This window comes from Convolutriloba macropyga, chromosome 5, assembly GCF_964194025.1.
Source record: "Convolutriloba macropyga chromosome 5, txConMacr16.3, whole genome shotgun sequence".
Taxonomy (NCBI): Eukaryota; Metazoa; Xenacoelomorpha; order Acoela; family Convolutidae; genus Convolutriloba; species Convolutriloba macropyga.
Genome location: NC_134472.1, coordinates 18,013,132 through 18,036,495, shown reverse-complemented (window position 1 = coordinate 18,036,495; position 23,364 = coordinate 18,013,132). Strand labels below are relative to the sequence as shown.

The following is a 23,364-nucleotide window of genomic DNA, read 5'->3' as shown; positions in this document are numbered from 1 at the left end:
ATTTTTTCAAAAGAGTTTTTTAATTAAAGAGAAGCGTTGATAATAGAGAGATAGGAGACAGAAAGAGAGGGAGAGAGAGGAGAGAGAGAGAGAGAGAGAGAGAGAGAGAGAGAGGGAGAGAGAATTAGAAAGATAGATAGATAGATAGAGAAAGAGAGAGAGAGAGAGAGAGAGAGAGAGAGAGAGAGAGAGAGACAGAGAGAGATAAATGAGAAACAATATCTCATGTCGTCATATTTTAAAATAAAAGGTTGAAGAATAAGTTTTTAAAGTTGAACAATGGTGTTACGCATATTTGATTATTTTAAAAAATTCCCTCAAAAAAATTTTTTTCAGCGCAAATGACAGGCAATGCAGAGTCAAAAAACAAATCACTGTCAAAATAATGTCTCCGAGTGAACACATCATGCTAGAAAAAAACATAGTGAGCCAAAATTTTACCTGAGCCACAGAGAACAATGTGTTTAACACTTTGTATTTATATGAACATCTTTTATAAAAACGTAAACCGACAACTTTCGGATGAATTGCTCTCAAATGATAGACGGGGGGCAATTTAATTTAGAGGGGAAGTAGCTTAGAAATGTTTTAAAATCTTCCTCATTGTGGTTCCAACTCAGAACTTTTTTTTTCGCAGATTGAAATCTTAACCACTCAACTACGGAAGCTTTAATTTACTTATCCCTTGATCCAATAATTTTTAATTCAAAACGATAGCAGTTGAGATTACTCAAAAATGAATAGTGGAAAGTTCACTCAAGAAGTCAAAGAATATTTCAGAAAAAAATACAAACGCGTCAAGTGGTAGTTTTTGATTAAAAAGACACACACGTTTACAATATTTGCTTCAAATTGCGTTTGAAAGCAATCAATAATCAAAACTGCTCATTGGGATAGTTAAATTTTACAATTTCGTATCTTAAAAATAGTTTTCGAAGTTGTTTAAACTTCCGACAAGGTTCATTACAATTCCGCAATAAAAGACAAAGAGGAAAGTTCAATTTTGTCATCCTTTACAAATTTCGATTTTCAAAGGTAATCAATTTATCTGTTAACAACTGACTCTACCCTAAACGAAAATAGAGGTGGGAAATATTGTTTTTTTATTTTACATAATTGTATTGTATGACTGTAGCGTTAGCAAATTGAAGATTTACATGATTAAAGTTGATTGGATTATTGAGCTGCATGAAGCCAAAAATTCGTCATTTTTCATTATCAATGTCTGTTAAGTTTCAATTACGTTAAATTTTTATGCTGTAAGCCTTTTTTTGTTTAAATTATCAAATGAGGGTTAACATCAACTCTTAGACACAGCAAAATAGTAGTTTTCAATAGGGGTTTGTTACTGCAAGAATGTTATAGACCCTCTCTCCAGCAAACACGATAAAAGCGAATTAGGAAAACAAGATACGCCTATGGTTGGTCAAACAACTGCGTTGAAATTCACTGCTTTTATTGCACTTACTGCAAAGTTTATTTTAAAAAATAACGGTTAAATGAAAGTTTGCTACAATTACCAATTTTCTTGCATGATTTTTTGAAACTTTTAGTCCCGTTGAGCTAGAATGAATAATGGACGAATCATGACAAGCAAGAATTTGCTTTCCAAGGTTGAAGTGTCAGATGGAAAGCAGAAATTTCCAGACCATTCCAGACCAGTTCAATGTTGTACGGATTTATCCAATTTCAACTTGAAACCTCAGCGACTCAAGAAATCTTAGTTAGAAACAGTTATTCTCAGTGAATCGTTACGTTTTAAGATTGTAAGTCATTATCATGCTCAAAAAGTGCATCGCCCAAAATTTCAAAATTTTTTCGAAATTTTCTCAATTTATCATGATTTTGCTATGAACATTATGGGAATCAAAATCCAGGATGCACAGACTATTTTCAGAAAAAAGTAGCTATGGGACTTATCCTGCACATCATGAGTATGAAGATACTCTTAGGATACACTGATACAGTACGATATACAATTGGAATCCAATGTTTCAGCCCTGAAATACTATGACACTAAGGTACGGGACATCATTAAGATCTGGATAATTTTCCGGGTAAGAAAAGGCCAAGATATGCAATCTTGTAAGATCATTGCATTGGTTTTAAGATGTGAGGTATTCTACGATGCCTGTCACGAGAAGTGTTATCTTAACAAGATGTTGCCAAGTCACCCCCAAGTTTTCCCAAGAAGATCATGAACCTGAGTGGCCTGGCAAGAAGCGTCAAGTTTTGTTTCACTTGGTTATTTTACCTTTCGAGTGAGCATGCTGGCGAAGTTGTATCCCCATTTGATGTCAGAGGCAGTGTAGCTCTGAATCACTTGGGCGGTACTCCCCGTCTCCTCAACTGCACCCTCTGTCAATATTAACATTATACTGTTAGGTGTGTCCAAGGATATCAAATATTTCGATAATGTACTTAAACTGTTCCACTCTCTCCGACAACACAGTGGGACTTTGTCGGAGCGTACGAATCTCTCTCCTAATTACCGTAAATATATTTTGATGGTCAAAGACCCAAATTACTGATTGTTGGAAAGCAAAAGTATTTTTTGCCAAAAATAAAGTGTCTTTTCTTTTTTCATTGGCATCGTTCCTTGTCGAAAACAACCAAACTTTGACTTGTTCTCATTCATATTTGCAGCCGGATATTGCATACATTAAGCCATACTCATTGTCAAAGAAAGAGCAGCTTTTATTGGAATATCTAAGTGCATGATGAGAACATTCTTACCTAGTAGGACAATGACTTCGAAGTGAACTGATTGGATGTCGTGCCACGATTTCCTAAACAAACAACAGCCAATTTACCATCATTTACATCTCGAACAAAATCCCGAAGTTCGTTCAAAAATTATAAAGACTTAAGTCGCACATTATGCATAAATATTAGCAGTCAGTCACATTATTTCATATATCAATTGTATGACTTGTTTGAAATCAAACAAGGAGCGCATTAGGAAACACGCTAAGGTTTGTAAAACATCATATATCATCCTTATATGACTACAAATTAATGGCGGATCTATTCGGATAGCGTATAAACGTATAAACCGTAGTTTCAATTCCTTGTTATATAGAAGGTTATTGCGTGCGTCTGAGGGATAGAAATTATATGCCCAACACTAAGCAGGAGTGGGGTTGAATGATCTGAAATTGTAACCAAAATGCAAACCTGATAAGTTTCCTCCTAGCTTATTGTTTGTGGTGGACCAACTATAAAATCAAATGGATTAATTTTCTGTTCAGTGAATTTATGCCAATCGAAATGTTCATCATAGAGAGTCTTGAATGCTCTCATCAGAAAGCCCGTCCAGCGTAGAGTGTAGAATTCAAAACATTTTTTCAACTTACATTTTTCCACAAAGTTATCGAGGTTTTAAGTTTTGTGAACATTTGACTAATTTCAGACGTTTTTGTTCACGTTTTTCGAATTTTGCTCATTTTTTGCCAATTTTGTTTTTAAAATTATGTTAAAATTATAAGCAAAAGTGTTAAGAGTTTTATTTTTAGTACAGTGTAAAAATTCTGAAGAAGTTGATGCGATATTTTGACAAAATTTTTGAAAATTCAGCTCTTTTCCAACAAAATGCACTTTTATAGCGCATTCTGTCTAAATTAGCCAAAAGTGCAGACCTAAAGACGACTGACACAATCTTCCAAACTCCCATAATGACCATATGATATTAGCTTTTCGATTGGAGTGTTCTGGAATTAAACATTTTCCAATTTTTAATCCAATTTAACTCAATTATTAGCAAAAAGTCATCAATTGTCCTTGATATATTGACTCATTTTCGTCAATTTGTCTATTTCGCAAAGATATTGAACAATTACTTGTTAGTAAATTAAGACTTTAATATTAAAGCTCGTTGTGGTCCATTCATGGGTTCGATTTGTTTAGGTCACTGTTTTTTCTTTATTTAAAAAAAAATTCTTCGCTTTTTTCTGTTTGTTAAGTTAATTACCGGAATGCTATTACAACGGAATGATTTCTTTTTATTCTCTATTGATCAAAAGCCGACAGATTTTTTGGCGTCCAAAGGCTGCACAAAAAAACGTATCATATTTTCAGTTAGATTATAGTTTGTATGGCTTCAAAACTTTGTTTGCGTAAAAGTGTTTATTTTTGAAATTTGTGTTTTTTTTGATAAATTGAAGCTTTAATTCTTCGTCACACTAATGACATGTCGAAATTGTGTGCTATTGAGCTACAATATAATCTATTTATTACTCTTGAGTTTAAGGCTTATTGTTTTGATTATTGACATTCAAACGCTTATTGACTTTCAAGTGCTTATAGACTTTCAAAGATATTTGTTTGATCATCAAAAAATAGTATATTTTTGAGATATTGCCTTATTCTTATCATATTTCTGTCAATTTTTCTCAAGAAAATCCTCCTTTTTCGATCAAAAAACAGCGAAACTATTACTATATTTTTTCAAATACAATCAATGCAATCGCGTTTCAGTAATTCTGACAATTTTGTATTATTTGATATGATTTCTCGACCTCAAGCTCAATTCTTTAAAAAAAAATTTATGAAATTAAGCTAAGGAAATTGTCATAAAACCGCTAATTCAATTTTGTCACATAAACGAATATGGACTTCACCGGAAGATAACCAACAATTCAGCAAAACAGCAGACCTGCATACATACTTCTGTGGTACAAATATTTCTCAATTGAAAATCAAACAGTGACAATTTTCCCCAATTGATGATCTTTTAAATTGAATATTAACCTCCACCAATTGAAAAATTTCTTCAGGTCATCTTAGCATAATTTGTAACTGCATTTCAGGAATCGGAACAGAAAAGATTTTTAAAATTCTTCGCAATGCAGCATTGTAAATCTATTTTGAAAAAATGTTGCATTTGTTTTTCATTTAAAGCTTATCGAATCAATTTTGCTGATTTTGTTTTAAGTTGTGTCATTTGTGCCATATATACAACTCAATTTTGACAAGTCAAATATAGATGTTGATTATGAATATTTGCAGTTATCGATAGTTGTCAATTATAGACGTTCTTTTCTCTCTTCAGAGACGGCTATGGGAACAAAAGTTTAATTCACGTGGGTTTGTTGAAGCACAATAATTATGCATTGACTGACTCAACATAATTAATTTTGGAATCTTCGCCTCTTATAATAAAAAGAATTTGAAAATGGATCATTTAGTTGAACGAAAACTTAGTTGATATGTAGTTGAATGAATACTTAAAAACGGGCATACTGTGCGCTTCAATTTCTCAAGCACGCTTCAAATTGCACTCGATTCACCTTTTGTTCGTATCGGTGTAGTCCCTCTAGCGTCCATGTCATAATACCGTAAAGTTAAAATTAGATTTGCCCATTTTGGGCAGAAAAAGTTGACAAGAAGCTACCACCTACGCATTTCCTTCACTTCCTGGACTGTCAAGATTTAGCACCCCCTCCCCCCTCCCTCCATCGCAATTCTAACAACACCTCATTTCAGAGAACTGTCTTATTGTGTTGATTTGCACCTCCAAATATTGGTTAGATAGGTTTCTACACACGTATTTATCCACCTAACTACAACGAATGTGCAAAAATTTGAGTTAATTGTACGTGTGCGAATAGTGGATAACTGAATTAGAACTAGACCGAATATTAATGATTTAGACAGTTCTGTTCACGCCTTGATTGCAGCAGAAATCTTGACAAATGCAATGAGAAGAGAATTTTCCACTAAGTGTCCCGGATTGAAAGTCAAGTCTTAATCAGTTCTGATTCAGTGAAATTGCAAGTCTTGGATCACTACTGGACCAGAGAGCTCTGATTATGCCAATTTTTCAACTTGGCAAGTCTTGGCCAAGACTTGAAAAGTCTTGCGCAAGTCTTGGCTGAGACTTGACAAGTCTTGCGCAAGTCTTAGCCAAGATATGGCAAGACTTGCGCGAGGCTCGGCCAAGACTTGACAAAACTTGGGTTAAGAATTGAGCACAGTTTTTATTGTAAGTTTGCTTTCGTTTGATAACAAAAGAACCAGGCCACCATTTATAGTAGCTTGCCTAAAATATTCTCCAAATTGAAAAAGGAAGCACGCGAAAACGCAAGCATTTCTACAAAGAAAGTTCACGTGATAGAGAAAGAAAAAAAACTGATATCGCCCCAAGATACTAGTCATGGCCACTCCTTTCTGCACATTGAAAAACTTTGGTTTGGGAGTGAGTATATGGGACATTTTAAGTTGAGGTATGCTCGTATCAGAAATAGCTTGCTCAGATTAACAAACTTTTTGTAAGAAATTTTACCAATTTTATCTAATTTTGAAGTGCGATAATTATTAAAAATTTCTTCTCAAAACACTACTTTAATTATTTACCGCGCAATAATCAAGACTTGTCATGTCTTGGTCAAAATTTGACTTAATAATTGCTAAGTCTGGGCCGATACTGGAATTAGACTCAGGAAGTGAGAAAAAGCTTGAATTCCACGCCAAGAGAGTAACCACCAGTGGAAACGGAACTGTATCATCCATAAAAATCATTAAAGCAAAAAACTCAAACGAGGGCACAAGAGATCACGTCAATTTCATTGAATCTAAATGTCAATCAATTGATGATGCTTACGAGTAAAACTTACGGGTGAGGCATTGGGACTTCCCATATGCTATTATTAACTGATGATTTTTCAACCAGATTCTTGACTTGTCTTTTTTTATTGAGATTTCTTGAACGATTAGAAACACTCGGGTAGTTGCTCTGGTAGTTGCTTCTGGGTAAAATTTCCTGACCACATTTTAAGTTTTTCTTAATTTTGTCTAGAAAACAGAAAACGCTTCTGATCCCAGTCCTAGCAGAACTTAGTCTAAGAACTTCCGGTTCATAAAATTTTTCTGTGTTTTCAATATCAACGAATTGTCAAACTGACTTCAAGGGAAGAAAAATTTTAAAAGTGATGTAAAGTAAACAAAAAAACTCGATTGATGTTAGTTGTCTTTAAAAAAACCGAAATTAGTGTAGAATTTGCTGTGAAAAAGTATATATTAAGTCAAACTTTTGGTTTTTCAAAAATAATAGTAAAATAGTTTGAAAGATACCTTCAGAAAAACGTATCAATTTCTCTAGACAAACAGAGTGTCTTAATTAGATCTGGCTAAATAGCTCTTTCTCCAAACAAATCAAAGTAAAATGTTTCGCTAACATAAGGAAAATTTTAAGATGGAATCTCTTATTATTTAATCAGTTAACCTCAAGATTTTTTAAAATTTGTTAAACTTGTTGATGGTTAATTAAATTTTCTAAAAAGCAAAAAAAATCAACAAACTTTCCAAACCAGCAACAAAACGAAAAAAATCGCAGAGCTTTTGTCAGTATAAAAATTTAAGTTCGAAAAAAAAAATAAATACGACTGTGACTTACAATTTTCCAACATAAATCAATATTGTGCATCTTTGCATAAACAGGCAAGTTAGATTGGCAGAATTAAAGTAATACGATAAATTTAAAGCAAACGACAGCAAGGCTCAGTAAACTAAATTTCAATTGTTTTTATCCCTAACCCTCCTATTGACTGAAAAACTTTTTGGGTGCGTGAATTTAGTTGATTTTAAGAAATTGAGTCGGACAAGAAACCTTCTTTGCTCATTGTCTACTCGAGACTAGATGATCATCTTTTCAAACTGAACAAGATCAAAAAACTACAAAATAGAAAATCCCCAGACCTCAAAAACAAGAAACTACGGATAAAATGATATGTTTCGAGATAAATTTTCAAATGAAGATCTTGAGAGATCTCGCATAATTATGATATAGTTTTAAATAATAACCTATTAGGCGTCAGCGTTAGGTTGATTGACTAGAGGTGCTTCAGAGCAATTCCAAAAATCAATGCATTTCAACCAAATTTGATTGCCATACAGATTGCTATTTTTTAGAGCAAATTTTTTTGTTTGAAATAAGGTTTTAGTATCAAATTCGTTTTGTAGCCACCTGTGAGATCAGAGTAATTATTTTATACCGTTATTTTTCATTTTTGCATACATGCTTCGCATATACAAAATTGTTTTCTAAAGTGCGGTAAGTCCTTAAAATGTATCAACAAAACAAAAAAAAAAACAAAACAAAATCGATCACTTTTATCATTATTCTATCTAAATAGTACAAAAGCACATTGACAAGTGCATATTGGTCAACAATTTAATTTATAAGTATCACTTGTTTCAAGAATAACAGCAAACAAATAGAAGATCTACCAATTTGTTTTGCACAGAAGCGAGAAAAAATTCTTAAAAGAGATAAGAAATTGTATCAATTAGAGTCAAGTCCAGATCAAGTTTCTTTCAATGAAAGTTTTATGCAGATAATTGAAAATTAAAAAACAATGTGAAATGTTTGTTTTATGGATTTGTTGGCTTCTGTTTGATGCTTTTTACATTTTAATTTTGCAAGAATCTTGTAAGTTGTTGATGTTAATCATGCGAGATTCTTGCAAGACGGATGATAAACTTGCAAGAAAACAATGCAAGATTCTCGCATAATCTTTCAAGATTAACCTTAGCCGACTGTGGTACCAACTGGTTATTATTAATCGGGATATTGAGCGTCCAAATTAAATAGGTAACCACCGGGACTTGAGTTTCAGAGATTTTCAGCGCTGAACCAACACATTTCAAGAGTAAAATCTTAATTCAGTTCTGAAACATTGTATCTCCAGAACATTTTAAGTTTCCTTATGTGCAGTAATTCTTCATTGTGATTAAATTGAGGTCATAGAGTTTGCCCAGGGTAAACTTATCCTGTATAATCTGAAAATTACTCATACCCCAATATTAAGTCTGAGCAGAATACAGTCATACTTTTGTAGCTTATAACTGGTAATTACTATAGTAGTATACACACTCTTTATACTTAAGTTTGTTTGTAGGTAATTACTACAAAGCCCATTTAGCTCAGTGGTTACGACTTGCTACGCAAATTAAATGTCACAGGTACACACGTGGAAGTTCGAATCGCATATAAAGCAAACCTTGTTGGCGGGAGTTAAGCTGAACATAATATTTTTTCATGAAGTAAACTTTACTCAAAATTCATATTGGCCAGTGTAAATATTGACATGATCAGAGTACTGGTTATCCTAGAAAACAGAATGTCTTTAGACTCATTCAGCGCTGATTTTCTCTGCCACCAACCTCCGGGTAATTGGGAATCATGGTATTCGGTTTTTTGACATCGTGTTATTTGTCATGTAATTTTGATAGCTTGTAAAAAATAGCGCTTATTGAATTTCACGAACTAATTTCTTGCAAGTTATTTCAATGAATTTGTCTGGTAATCAAGAATTAAAGTTCATTATATAGCTGATGAGCAAATTTGACTCACATTTTTGTACACAAAATGTTTTGATATCTGGAACACGGGTGCTACTGAATAACAACACTTAATTACATTTTCTGTAAAGGACTCGTGTTGTTCTGCGATTAAATTGAATGACAGCAGAGGACATAAAAAAACGTTTGAAAATTACAGAGAAACAATTATTTGATAAAATTATTGATCAATTCTGCCACCGCCTCATATTTTCAAAAAGATTTTAGACAAAATTATTTTTCAGTTCCAAAGAGTAATAAAATCAAGAGACGTTCCTGAGATTTTGAAATACGCAGCCCAAACTGTCAGATGTCTGACATCTATCTTAGAGCACTATATTAAAAATTTTGTTGAACATTTGGATCACTTAATATTCTCATTTTGGACCGAATTTGTTCAAAGCAAACGAACTCTGAAAAATTCACGAGAATTAGCATAAGTAATGAAATCATAGTCAATTGTAAGAGCTTTTGAAAACCCAATAAGCTATTTTCATAGTATGGGTCATGATGTGCTGCTGGGCAATTTTCAATCTGCCATTTTGACTAAATATTTCTTCCCGGGCAAACTGGAATTAGAACGGATCCTGAATTACAAATCCAGCTAACTACAGAGGACGAGGTAGAAACCAGAACCATAACTTTAAAATTCTAGAGGCAACCCTTTTGGAAAGTTGTCTGATTTCTTAATACGCATTAACTTTTGTTCTCGTTAACCCATTTGGATATAACCTCCCAAAGCTGTTCCTTGTAGATAATCACCTTGTCAGCTTAATTTTAAGTGTCCTATTAAATCAGTGACATACACCCCCCCCCCCCCCCCACCCCCACCCTCAACCCCCCAGTCCCCAGCGCAACCAGTCACCTCCTCCTCAACCCGTTCACGTCCGAAAACAACAACTGATATGAGCATGCATGAATTATCTTTCCCAAAGTAATTGAGGCTTAAAAGGCCGCACCACTCGATTTGGACTTGCTTGTTCCACTGCGTAGAGATAAGAAGTGCAAGAGTACATTCATAAGTAGAGGGATTAGGGGAGGGAGAAAAGTGGGGGTATTAAAAATTCATCCCAGGACCCAATTCCCATCTTATTTGCACATCAAATAAACTTCATACAGTTTGCTTCATTCGGAGTTAGCCTCATTTGAATACAAAAAGGGGCTCTTGCAACACGCGCCATACACACACAGACACACACACACACACACACACACACACACACACACACACACACACACACACACACACACACACACACCACACACACACACACACACACACACACACACACACACACACACACAAACACAAACACGCACGCACACCACACACACACACACATTTTGAAATATTCTCGCAACACATGCTACACATGATGAGAAATCATCAAATCATCGGATCATTGAAACAGCTAGTCAATTTTAAAACACCAAAAACTCTGAAAAAAAAATTGAAACAATGAGAATCGACAGTTCATCAAATAACGCCATTTTTGCAACCTGTTCTGTTCAACAATACTCCTTTTGTCCAATCAAAAACTCCTCCTTTCATAATGTTTTCACCGTCAGCTTCAGGTGATAAAACACTTTAATTGTTCTCAACGAAAAATGGTTAGACGACGGACAGCTGAACAAATTGTGCAGTGGGTGAGAATTTCAAATCAGTGTACACTATACAGTATTTAGTCTCAAATAAATATATATTCCATCAATAAATTATGTCTGTACACAAAATTGAAAGACCGCAGAGATGTACCTCTCTCGTACAGTTTCACAGAAAAGGGATTTTATCACGCAAATTCAACTGAAAATGTCCCAAGAAAATTTCAAAACGAAAAACGTCCTCGCGAACTCAAACTTTATTGAAATGAAACGTAATTTTCTGCATAAAAAAGCTTAAAAAAATAAATAGTTTTGAAACAGTTTATGAGCATAGCTGTAATTAACCAAGCTGCAACAGAAACAAAGCCCACTTGCACGGTCATCAAAAGTCAAATGATGCCAGGTAGCAGCACTAGGACTTACCGGGGAACTTGAGCGTGAGAAAAGGTAAGAAGAAAATGCTCAAACAGTTAACCGCGCCTTTTGAACATTATGTCAAAAAAACTGAAGTGAAATTCAAAATAAAAATTGATTTTTCCGATTTTTTGAAGATTTTAGGAAAATTTACCAATTGATCATTTTGCAATTTACGCTGCCAATTTTGCAATCATATGTCCTGTTGGAATATAAATTTTATGCGTAACATGTATCCGACTAAAGTCTTTTTTGAAAAAAAAAGTATTGAACAAACTAATCTTATTTTGCGCTCGTTCTTATTGAACATCAAAACAATCAATGAGCAGGGCTGAAACAAAAACAGCATGCAGAAAGACAAAATTGCTAAAAATGTTTAGTTTTTAGTTTCAACTGCGCTCTATTAGGGAGAATGCTTTTTGCGTTCGTTAAAGCTATGCTGTTTAAAAAATTTTTGCATCAAAAAATTTATTTTTGCTCTTTTAAGTTTGATATAAAACCAAAAATGACAAAACAGGAAAAATATCAATGTCGTTTTTTTATTATTCTTGAACTGATGGCGAAATGTGGATATAGGGAAAAGAGGTTGTGATTTTTCTCGTATATTCATTAAAAAATCATAGATCGCGTTAAATGGATTAGTGAGCTGCAAAATATACAGATGTTTTTCTAGTTCTCTAATTTTCCAAGTTCATTCTTGACAATTTCTTAGCAACCAGAAGTTTTCCTGTTATAATTTCAAAAAAAGTTTGATTTAACTAAAAAGGCTATTAAGCTTACATTAAAAAGTTTTTATATATTCTTTTCCTGTACGAGTAAGTTGATCTTCATTTTATTTTCGACCTTAGCTTGAAAAAATTATAAAATTTATGAACTTTCAAGATGTTTTAAACTCTTAAACCGAGTTCCGTAAATATTTTGCCTTTAATGATAAAGATCCGTACGTTAAATAAAGACCTCTTGAACATGATCATAAGATAACAGATTTTGGCATTTCATGTTTTAGGTTGTTTGCCTACCCTTATATTTACTAAATACCCTGGCTTGTTAGAAAACTCAAAGCAGTATATCTTGGCATTTAGTTTAGGAGCAAAATCATGTTTAAGCTTTTAGCTGGCAAGAGAGGCCAAGCCAGGCCGAGAGGATGAAAATAATAGGCGCTTTGGATTGAAGCTTTGTAGGGATTAGAGGCACGTCAAGTTGACGTAGGCCGCCTGAATGGTGTGGGGGCAACACAGCTGCCTGTCAATCAAAAGTGCTTCAAAACCAAAAGCCACTTCTTATCTCACAGCTTAGAATGGAACAGCTCAAGTTCTAAGCTAAAAACACGGCGACACATATTTGGAGACACGTATATCTCTCCTATTATTTCCACAATAGTGCAGCCACTGAGCCAACAGACAACATTATTCTTCACCAATTTAATCACCCGTCCCCCTACGCTCCAACGCCCCCCATTTCCAATTTGCCCCCCCCCCGCCCTAGGAAGTGTAATGTAGTACAACCCAACAAATCGCCAATATTAGATCAGAATAGAAACATAACGCGGACTATAAAACATGGACAACGATTTCGAGCCATCAATTTGGATAAAATGGAACAACTTGCCAATAGAAAACCAGAAAGAAAAAAACAAGAAAGAAAAAGTTTAAGGAAAAGTAAATAGTGAAGTATAGTTACATTCCATGAACGTGTTCCAATAGATTGACAAGTACAAGGTTTTATTGCTTTTTTCTACTGGTAGTACAATGACCAAACTATTCATATAGTAATAAAGTAATTTTTAAAATAAAATATTTAAGCAAACTTTTTTGTTATTGTTATAAAATTTGAATTTACATTTAATGGATTTAAACGAATAATTCAAAAGCTTCTCTTGAGCTTTTCGCGTAGTTTTTAACATTTCTCATTTGTATTTGAAGTAAAAAAAATCTACAGAAAATCTTCAATATTTTTAATATTATTAAGTTTTAGACAGTTTTTGTTGTTTTTGCCTGCCTCTGTTGTTTTCTTAAATGTTTCGCAAGTTTTCTATTAATTAACAAATTTTCCGTTATCGCTCTTTATTGTTTTTGATAGGAAATATTTTTTTTCAGAACATTAACACCAAAAAAGTTGCTTTGTCTTTCACAAAATTTATGAATTTTTTTCCTTGTCTGGTAGGTTCACTACGTTGATTTGGTCTGCTGATGATGGCAAAAATTTTCATGTTCTTAAATTAATTCTTTGGATTGCATTTCACTTTTATATTTCTTCCCAATTTTTCTGTTGGTGCGGGGGGGGGGGGGGTTGAATAGGGGTGGTAAGGTTCATTGTGAACTACGATGGAGGAAGTATATTTAAAAAAGAAGGAAAGAGCGCTGGTCACTTTCCTTGCTTAACGCTTAAGAATTGATTTTTGATCGGAAGTAGAATAAAACTAGCATGAAAAGTCATTTTTAGTCATGCTGAATAATTTATTTTGGAGCAGACCGCCCCTTATCAGAAATGGCCTTGCCCACGGGCCCCTTTCACCCCTTTTGCTATCCGTCTCCATATTGTGCCCGACATCTTAGCACACATTTGAAATTTACAGTTGGGTAATCTGCAGTTATGAAATAATTTATCAGGGCTGTAAAGGAAGTGAAATCGTGGGTCACAGTGGTAGATTTGGAGAGGGTTTATACTTCATATATACCTCTATCTGGACACCATGTTTTGAGGAAGTAGCCATTGCGGATGGTAGAGGAAGAGTGGGAGGGGGGGGGGGGGGGGGGGTAGAGGTGGACTAAGATGGGTGTTGGGAATTGATCACGCCTCATATGGCCTCATTAATTGCGCATTAAAGCTAGCTACATACGCACACGGGGCGACTTGGGGGGACCCTAAATTATGGAAAATGGAAAAGTTGCCAAAAGAGGCCCAGAGGAATTTGGGAACATATGGATTACATTAGCAAACAAGAGTAAACAAACTGGTCTTAGCATTCTCATTATGTAAACAAACAAACAGCAAAACAAAGACGTCTGAGGATTTGGATTTGAGACTTTTACAATGCTGGCGTTCTTTTTAGGCCCAACTAAAAAAGTGCCCAAAATTTGAATAAATTGCTATGTTTCGAATAACAAAGCGAGCATAGGTTTTATGGTAGGCTTAGCTTATAAGATAGCAATAGTGTTAGCTTCGTTATACGTGAAAAAAGTGTTATTTTTTTCTGAGTGTTATAAATGGCTGCCAATTAGAGTAAGAGTGACGCTTTAATTCCATCCGACAGGGGGACAAGCACGGGGGGATTAACGACATTGATTGTAATTGGGAGGAAATTGGAGAATGTGCTAGCTGACAATGGAACATTTTTGCAACCGCTTGGGCTGCCCAGAAAAATGTACCGTATCATTTTTGCCCAAAATTTCAACAGATCCAATGTATGATTATAGTACAACTATCGCAATCAATCTCAAATCAAAGTAACACATTTTGTGGGGTTAAAACTCTTTGCACTCGTAAATAATTAGATGGCTAAACTTTTTCGCGGAGAAGTTTCTCTAATTTCATACAAAAAGTATCATATTTTAGCATATTACTACGAAATCAAAGAAATCAGATACAATCTTTTTGAGAGATCCAATTTTGTAATCTAATACCTTCATGAGGACAAAACGTTGATGAAAGAAGCATTCATGAAACAAATAACTTCACACTCAAAAACGAGCATGGTATTTGTATGAAGTGAACGAAAATATTCATGGTACTAAAAAAAAACTCCGCCAGCTATCATAAATGATCTTATGTTTCAATGTGATACTGACACATCGCCTCGAGAAGAACCCAGTTGATTTCGTATGGTTATCTTGCAATATTCTGGAAGAATCTGCCAGAATCTTGCAAGATATCCTTTTTTTGCAAGAATCTTGCAAGATAACCATTTTTCTGCCAGAATCTTGCAAGATAACCATTTTTCTGCCAGAATCTTGCAAGATAGCCATTTTACTGCCAAAATCTTGCAAGATAACCATTTTTCTTCAAGAATCTTGCAATATAACCACTTTGCTGTAAAATTCTTCAAAGATAACCATTCATTCTACCAGAATCTTACAAGATAACCGTTTTTCGTTTGAATCATACAAAACGAGAACCGTTCTCAGCTAAATGTCCGTGGTAACTTGTTTTTTTTTCGCCAGAGCAATAAAAAATAGTCTGAAGATTTGAAGATAAAAAATTTTCGAATCAATTTTACCTTGATAACTGCTTTCAAATTGAGAGCTGCTTTCAGCAGAAAAAAATGACAATAAAAAACAGTACTTTGTAGGCGGTGGTAAAAATTTATTTGAATTTTAATATTTTTGGAAGAAAGCTCATCTACTGAGATTCAATTAGTTGATAAAGAAATAGCTTTAACGAAAATGACGAAAATCACAGCTCGACTGGAAAAAATATATTTGTTTGCAAGAATTTTAAAATATAACCTTTTTTTCTGCAGATTTTGCAAGATTACCATTTTTCTGCCAGATCTCGCAAGAGAACAGTTTTTCTGACAGCTTGCAAGATAACCATTTCTTGGAAAGATCTGCTAGCATTTTCAAGATAACCAACCACCCTCACCTGGGCAAATCAACATTTAAGACTTTAAATTGGCATTAAATGCTTTGGCTCCAATTGCGCGTATTTTTTTTCCAAACTGTTAATATTATCGAGCATTAAGATACAAAGACCACAGTCAAGCTCCCCAATTACTTCTTCTATCACAGCTGGTGTATTGCATAAAGAGGCAGAAGTTTTAATAATTGGAATTGTTCACCTTCATTGGACTTTAAGCCTCCATTTTTTTATTTTGACCTTATGAGGGCACCACTTTTTTTACATCGGAGTTTTCTATCTTGTTTGTGACCGATTGAGTTGAACGTGCCGAATAAATACTTGAGTAAATGATCAGTAGTGCTTATGCGGTAGATATTATTTTTTTCAAACTCCTTAACAAACATACCCGGCAGATTGCCGGAAAATAGCCGCCGACGATTCCAATAAGCATGATTGGGATCGAAAGAATAGAAGATATTGAAAAAAAAGATTTTTGTTCAAAAACATTTTTTAAGTCCAATATAATTTGATGGCATTTCTTCGTAGTTGAACATACTTCTGTTTCTTAAAGATAGGCTACAAGGGCAACTATCAATACCAATAAGCATAAGAGATGGTAACTAAGACCTATAGGAACGACGTTCAAATAGCGGGCATCTAAAATTGGGCTTTACGGGTTTATCCCGTTTCTATTTCTGACCTCAATTTTTTTATACTGACTCTGATCATTTTGAATTGCTTTGCCGGGCAACTGATGTTCAATTTCTCTTTTAGCAGAACGAGAGAAGAGAGAAACTAGCCTAGAGAAATTAAAAAGATTTCACGCAAAATGTCGAAAAAGCGGCGAAATGGTAAAGCGAAAAAAGTTCGACGAAGTAAAAAAAAACATAGCAGGACAAATCCTGAAATACAATTCAAAGAATTGAAAGAAAAACTCAGACGTACACTACCTGACCAGCAGATCAATTGAACAATTTCAGCCAGAACACAAACAAAATCATCTCATAAAATTGAGAAACTAAAAGAATCAAACCTAAACAAAAATATACTCATTGCTAAAACTCTTGAAGCTTTTAAACCTAAGACAAATTTTTTCCCCTTAAAAATACCTATTTCAAAAACATGTAAAAAATCAATTTTTTTTTCTGAAATCGGTCCAGTATTGTATCAGCAAGACCTGAAAAATATTCATTGGCCCTTGAAGATCGATTAACTCGAAAATGACTAAAAAATTTAAAAGAAATCAAGTGCATATTATAAGGAAATTTTGCTGAAAATCGTGATAAAAGTATCTTTAGAATCATTTCTGTGTCTCTAGAGGCTATCCAGTAACCCAACTCCAAACTTTAAAAAACTCATAGGCTCATAGATCGATAGACAATAATTTTTAAAATTTAAAACTTCAAAAAATAGAATTCGTTCTATCAAAAGGATATAGAACAATTGCCTCTAGCATTTATTTATTAACAAACTATCAAACCCTGGATGAAGTTACCTGTCTACTGAGGCAAGAAAAAATAAAATACAAATATTTTGAAAAAAATTGAGAAAAATTGCAAATTTTATTTTAAAAAAACTTCTAAAAGTCGAAAGGTTAAACTGTTGAGAAAAAATCCATTGAAACTAAAAACCATGCCGTAACTTTTTATTAGAATATCAAAAACCGACAAAAACTTTAGGAAACCTTAAAAAAATGCAGATTTTATCAAAAAATGCTAAAGTTCGAGACATTAAAATGTTAAAAACCATTCCATTGTTACTAGAAACTATGCAGTGCCCTATTAAAAAACCTCAAAAGAGATTGCTTGGTTCCTGAAGCTGGAAAAACTGAAAAATAACAAAAATTTTCAAATTTCTGAAAAAATGCGAATTTTGTCAAAAAAAATTGCTAAAATTTGTGGTATTCAAAGGTCGAAACCTACTCCATGACAACTAAAAATTTTTCAGTAACTTATTATCCAACCACTGATGAGGTTTTCTTGCCCCTGGGACTCAAACAACTTGAATAATGACAATAAATGTCAAAAAATATTGCAAGTTTTGTCAAAAAATTCTAAAATTCATGATGGCAAAAAGTTGAAAAACATTCCATTACCACTAGAAACTAAGCAACAATCTATCAAACACTAGATCTCCTTAACTATCCCCTTATCTATCCCTAACACTAGATCTCCTTAACTATACCCAATAATCTATCAAACAATCCCCTTATCAAACACTAGATGAGGTTTCTTGACACCTAGGGCTAAAAAACTCTGAAAAAACCTGAAAAAAATTGCGAAAATTAGTATCATTTTGCGTGTTTGTGTTTGTAGTACCAAAACATATAGCTCATAAAATGGTCATTACAAGCAATTTTGTCTCGCAAATGCTTTCATCAACTTTTAAAAATTTCCACCTAAGAATAATCAAAGAAAAAACTCAAAAAAATCACAAAAAACATGAAAAATTGCAATATTTTGAGCCCAAAAACTCCTAAAAATGACCTTTTAACCTTAAACTAAGGTCATCCCAGCAGCTGCACCACTATAAGCACTTGAAAGACTACTAAAGCCCACTTTGGGCCTCTAATGAAACTTAATGTCCGCTGGGCTTTACCTGTTTATCCCGTTTTGAAAGATCAAAGTCATTGAAAAATGTGCGAACACTTCTTAAAAAAACACAGCGCACCAATACAATTCAAATTTTTTGAATTGTAAAAAATAGGAGCGCTATAATAGCCGACTGAGATGAGGGCGGCTATTATTAATATTACGCTCAATAATATTGATTTGAGAACTCATAATTGAGAAAAATGTGCTCAGAAAAAAACTAGAAATTTCATCAAAAGTATAGTCAATTACGTACTCTGATATAATGTTGAAAATATTGAAGTCAAAACTGAGAAATACTAGAAATAAGTCTGCGATGCAGATTTACTTCGAAAGTTTAAAAAAAAATTCCACTTTTTTACGGTAAAATTACTACATCATTGGTCTTTTCGAACTTATTCCACGAAAAAAGTACCATTGAAACGTTGCAAAAAAAATCAAGTCAGAAAGAGTTTTGCTTATTATATATGTAACAGGAAATGAGAAAATCGCTTGTCCAGAAAAGATCCTACTGCAAAAATTGTGTTTGACAGGAAATTTTTTCGAAAAGTGTGAAAAACAACCTAACTAAAATTCCGCGACAAAACCGCAAAAAAATGTTTTTGCTGTAAAACTAAATGCCTTCATTAGGATAATGACGCAATAGCTTCATTAGGAGGAGATTGTTTTATGTAAAAAAATTTGGAAAAATGTCATCCACTAAAAACTTAACCATTCAAATCATTTAACTAACCATTTAAATAAGGGGTAGTATCATGAACAAATTAACTTACGTGTTTTTATAAGTTATTTCAGACCACTAATCTATTAGATATGTAGTAGTAAACAGCCCAGTGTTAATTAAAAGCTTGAAATCTAAATAAGACCAATTTTGAGCACATAATAATCAAGATTTCAAACCAAAAAAAGTCACTCGAAAAGTCAGCCAAATTGCTTCAGCGAGCAAGAAAAAAGTCGAGGCCAGAATTTTGTTCTACCAGGAACACAGTATTACAATAAATGCGGTGTACTTTTTCTACAGAGTAATTAAAAATGTTTATTGATAAAATATTCAATCAGTTTGAGAAGTTGGCGTAATTAGCAACTCAGCACACCTAAGAATATGGCAATTATAGAACTAAAATAGTAATAACAATATACAAAAAGAACTTTAAATTGATGCGAAAATGAGCATATATGATAGAAAGGGTCTAATATTGAGTACTCTGGAACATATCCCAGAGAAAATTGAACTCCAATTTCCTTCAGATTGCTGTTTTCCCCGGTGATCAAAGTTTTTGGATTCATTAGTTTGTGTGAATAATTTGATAGGTATTTTCGCGAATATTGGTTTGTATGCCCTATTTTGAGGTGGAGCTGCACATTGTAATTTCAATTAGAAATGGTCAAATCCTACCGGGGCAACAGTTCAATGCAAACTTTTCTGTCTATTTGTTCCACTGTCCAATAATCGTAAGTTCCCAGTGAAACTAAATATCGTATATTTTGCCATGTCGAGCAAGATCTCGATAGCGCTTGTGAAATTTGAAACATTTTCCCACAAACGTTCCAGCAAAAATCTAGGAATGCCCTGGTAAGTTCTTTTAAAGGTCTTATCAAGTCATAGCAAGAAAATTTCTGGGCACAATTGCCTATGATCTTTATAAATTTCAAACAATAAAAAACCAACTCAGATTTTTTTGAGTCGAAAACGGGGCAATGTGCTTCAACGAGAGCTTTTGACAATTTGTGTGTCTGAGATTCTGCAAAAATGCTATAAACAGAAAACAATGCAAACAAAAACCCGAAAACCGCAAATTCAAGTTGCATCAGTTCTTAACTCACCAGTTGCTACCAAATTAGATCTTCGGCGTAAATAGACTTAAGTGAAATAAATGGTTCACAAGACCTTGGTATGCTCTTCAGTTGTGGATTAATTTTGAAATTAATTTTGCAGGAAAAAAGTTGGATAAACCGTTGGTTAATAAACTTAGGGAGCTGAATTTTCTAACATTACTCAAATACCTTAAAAAATTCAAGATAAATTTTGATGATTCTTGTTAAATCATACAATTTCATGCTAAATCTTGTTTAAAGGTACAATTTAATGTTGACATTAAACTTGACATTTCTTGCCATTTCAGTGTTAACTTTTCTTGATTATCTTGCCATGATTTTAGTCTCTGATACCCATGCAGAGATCACGCAAGTTGGTCCACATCTTGATGTTGTTCTCCGTTCAAGATTACCCACCGTGTGTTTCTCATCAAGGCTATCAAGGTCTGTCTGACCACTGGTTATTTCGTATAGGATCTCATCATGAGCAGTCACGGGGTCATGAGCAGTCACGGGGTCACTCTCATTATATCTCCTTTTAATATCATTTATGGAATTTCTGGCAAATACCCCGAAAAGAAGGCTTTTTTCATGCCCTAAGTTGAACAATACTTGATTGTTCTATCGTTGACAAGAAATCCAATTTGCAATAATCCCTTCCCTAAAACAATTGATGTCTTCATTATGGCATATTTTCGATACCCGGTTGCGAATAATATGACCAACTAAGGGGGGGGGGGGGCAGAGGGCCACAATTGGAAAAGATACCGCACTTCATGTTTCTACTTCCTCACCCCAGCAGGCCAATTTGGGAGGGTCACTAACTTGAATAGAGGGCTCTCTGAGTCTATCCTGTGCTCTATAATCCAGGGTACTAATAGGATGAGTCTGTCCCTGCCACAGTCGTAGCCCACATCCAGGTCCTCCATGAGGAGACAGTTATTGCCGTGTGTGTCTGTGGTGGAGTGGACTAAATACATGCGCACGTGTGCCTCTGGCATGCTACCTGTTGACATGTCTGCCACACGCAGAGATAACACGTACCTAAAACACCATCATCTTGATTGCCTTGATAAGATATTGATGAAACTCTCGGTTCTAGAATGCAAAATTATGGAGTAATCATACAGAACCATAGATGATTCCCTTACAAGGATCGTACAAAGAAATAACGTATGATTTGTATGACATTTTTGTACCATATCTAAAAGTAAAATTGAAGGACTGAATAATTTTTCTTATGGAAAACGTTCAAGCGCACTTGACCATATTTTTAATGATAGAAAAGAAGCCAAGAGCGCTGTATATTAACTGCTGTGAGCAGAAGAATTTATTATAACTCAAGTTACAATAGTTTCTTCTGTTCACAACAATTACTATACTGAGTTCATGACTTCTTTTTTAATATTGAAAAATACAGATATACACTCGCCTATCAATTAAAGTTTTTAAGTCGCCCAATTGTTGTAATAAAAAAGTTTATGGTTTTCACTTTTTAAATAGATTCCGTTATGAAATTTATATGATTTTTCAATTTTGGTGTATGATTATAATCCACTGTAGAAAAACGAGGCAACTTGGGTGGAACAGTATTAAGCTTTTCGTTGTATCATCAGTACTATAAATGCACAATAACCCTAAAAAGCTAACTACTCTCCTTTGGTTTACCAAATAAATACTTAATTGATAGTTTTTTTTATGTTTTTATATTGAAATTTTTAAAGTACTCATTCGAGTTGCAAAGGTTCTACTGAGTCAACAATTCGGTTTGCTCCTGCATTTTTCTACAGCTAAAGTTTGAACCAGAACAGATAGCCCGGGGGTGAAATTAGCCCGAGGGTATAATGCGGGTAATAATCATAAGGCTGGTTAATACTCCAATTGATATAGTTCTGCATGAACCATAGTTCCTAGCGAGTGAAAACATAATAGGAACATGGATGCAGATTTAAAGAACGCATTTTGGAATTAGGTAGAGGACCATAGAAAAGTTGGTCAATTAGTTGATTATAAAAATAAGGCTGGAACAGAAAAAAAGTACCCGTAAGTGCATTTTTGACATTTAGGGTGCTTCTAAGTTGTTCTAAGCCCAGTAGCTTGTTCACATCTGGTTGTTTTCTATTCGCCAATTTTGACCAGATTCAGCTAACCTTATTTGGCACTTCTGAGGAATTTTTTATCTATTAGTTGGAAGAAGTAGTAGGCTGTCTCAGACGTAGTAGTATCAAGTAAACAAACTTATGCCAAATAAAAATAAAATAGATATCAAGTTTATTCGCTACAGGAGAAAAATGAAAACGCCACTTTGTAAAATTTGCGATATTAACTTTAGGATATTAAATTTTTGTATGGATGCTTACAGATAAATACTAATTATCTGCGTGCATGCAACTTCACAAACGTCGTCACAGAACATACTTTTCATTTCTTTGCTGAGTAGTTTTTTTTTCAATTGTAAACTTTTGTACCTTTATTTTTCACCCGGTGTTGCTTAGAAAAACGATTTATTTAAGCTAATCGTTTCTGCCTTGAATTCATTGATCATTTTTTTTCTATAAAACTGAATTCTCAGAAACTTAAAAATTGAAATCACAAAACCGAACTGACAAATAAAATTTGTAATTCATTCCAGTAAAATGTACATTCCCTAATCTAATACATTCCCAATCCTAGCTGGTGATTATACATGAATCAGATGAATTAAATATAGAAATTGGACTAATAAAACAAAATTACAAAAAATTTATCAATATCAAAGTTTCAGAAGGATAAAATCAATTGAAAGAAAAATATGTAGCTTTTGTTGAATCTATCAAAAAAACTAAATCTAATCAATTGAAAGCAAGAAAATTATCACTTTTATTTTACAATTTTCCCTTCTAAAAGCATGTTTGGGCTCTCACAATTAAGCTAAAACTGTTGGGAGTTCTACTTTGAGACTAAGAAGTCTTTTTGAACTCAAAATGTGTCCAAAACAATTCGAATAGTAGAAAATAGAAAAATGAAGCTCCAATTAAATACTAGCCAGTCTTATCGGTAATCTTAA

At 33.8% G+C, this 23,364-nt stretch overlaps 2 protein-coding genes across 2 annotated transcripts in view; both read right to left on the bottom strand.

The window, feature by feature from the left end:
• Positions 1–23,364, bottom strand: part of LOC142339191 (ruvB-like 2) — a 510,084-nt gene that overhangs the window by 112,922 nt on the left and 373,798 nt on the right. The window lies entirely within an intron of this gene.
• The window catches only part of LOC142340296 (G protein-activated inward rectifier potassium channel 3-like), a 102,031-nt gene that overhangs the window by 2,048 nt on the left and 76,619 nt on the right, over positions 1–23,364 (bottom strand). Inside the window, exons 6-8 of the mRNA XM_075390870.1 lie at positions 21,144–21,362; positions 2,737–2,789; positions 2,255–2,358 (exon numbers count right to left, since the gene is read on the bottom strand). Of these exons, the coding sequence (XP_075246985.1) occupies positions 2,255–2,358; positions 2,737–2,789; positions 21,144–21,362 (376 nt within the window). The remainder of the gene's footprint in view (positions 1–2,254; positions 2,359–2,736; positions 2,790–21,143; positions 21,363–23,364) is intronic.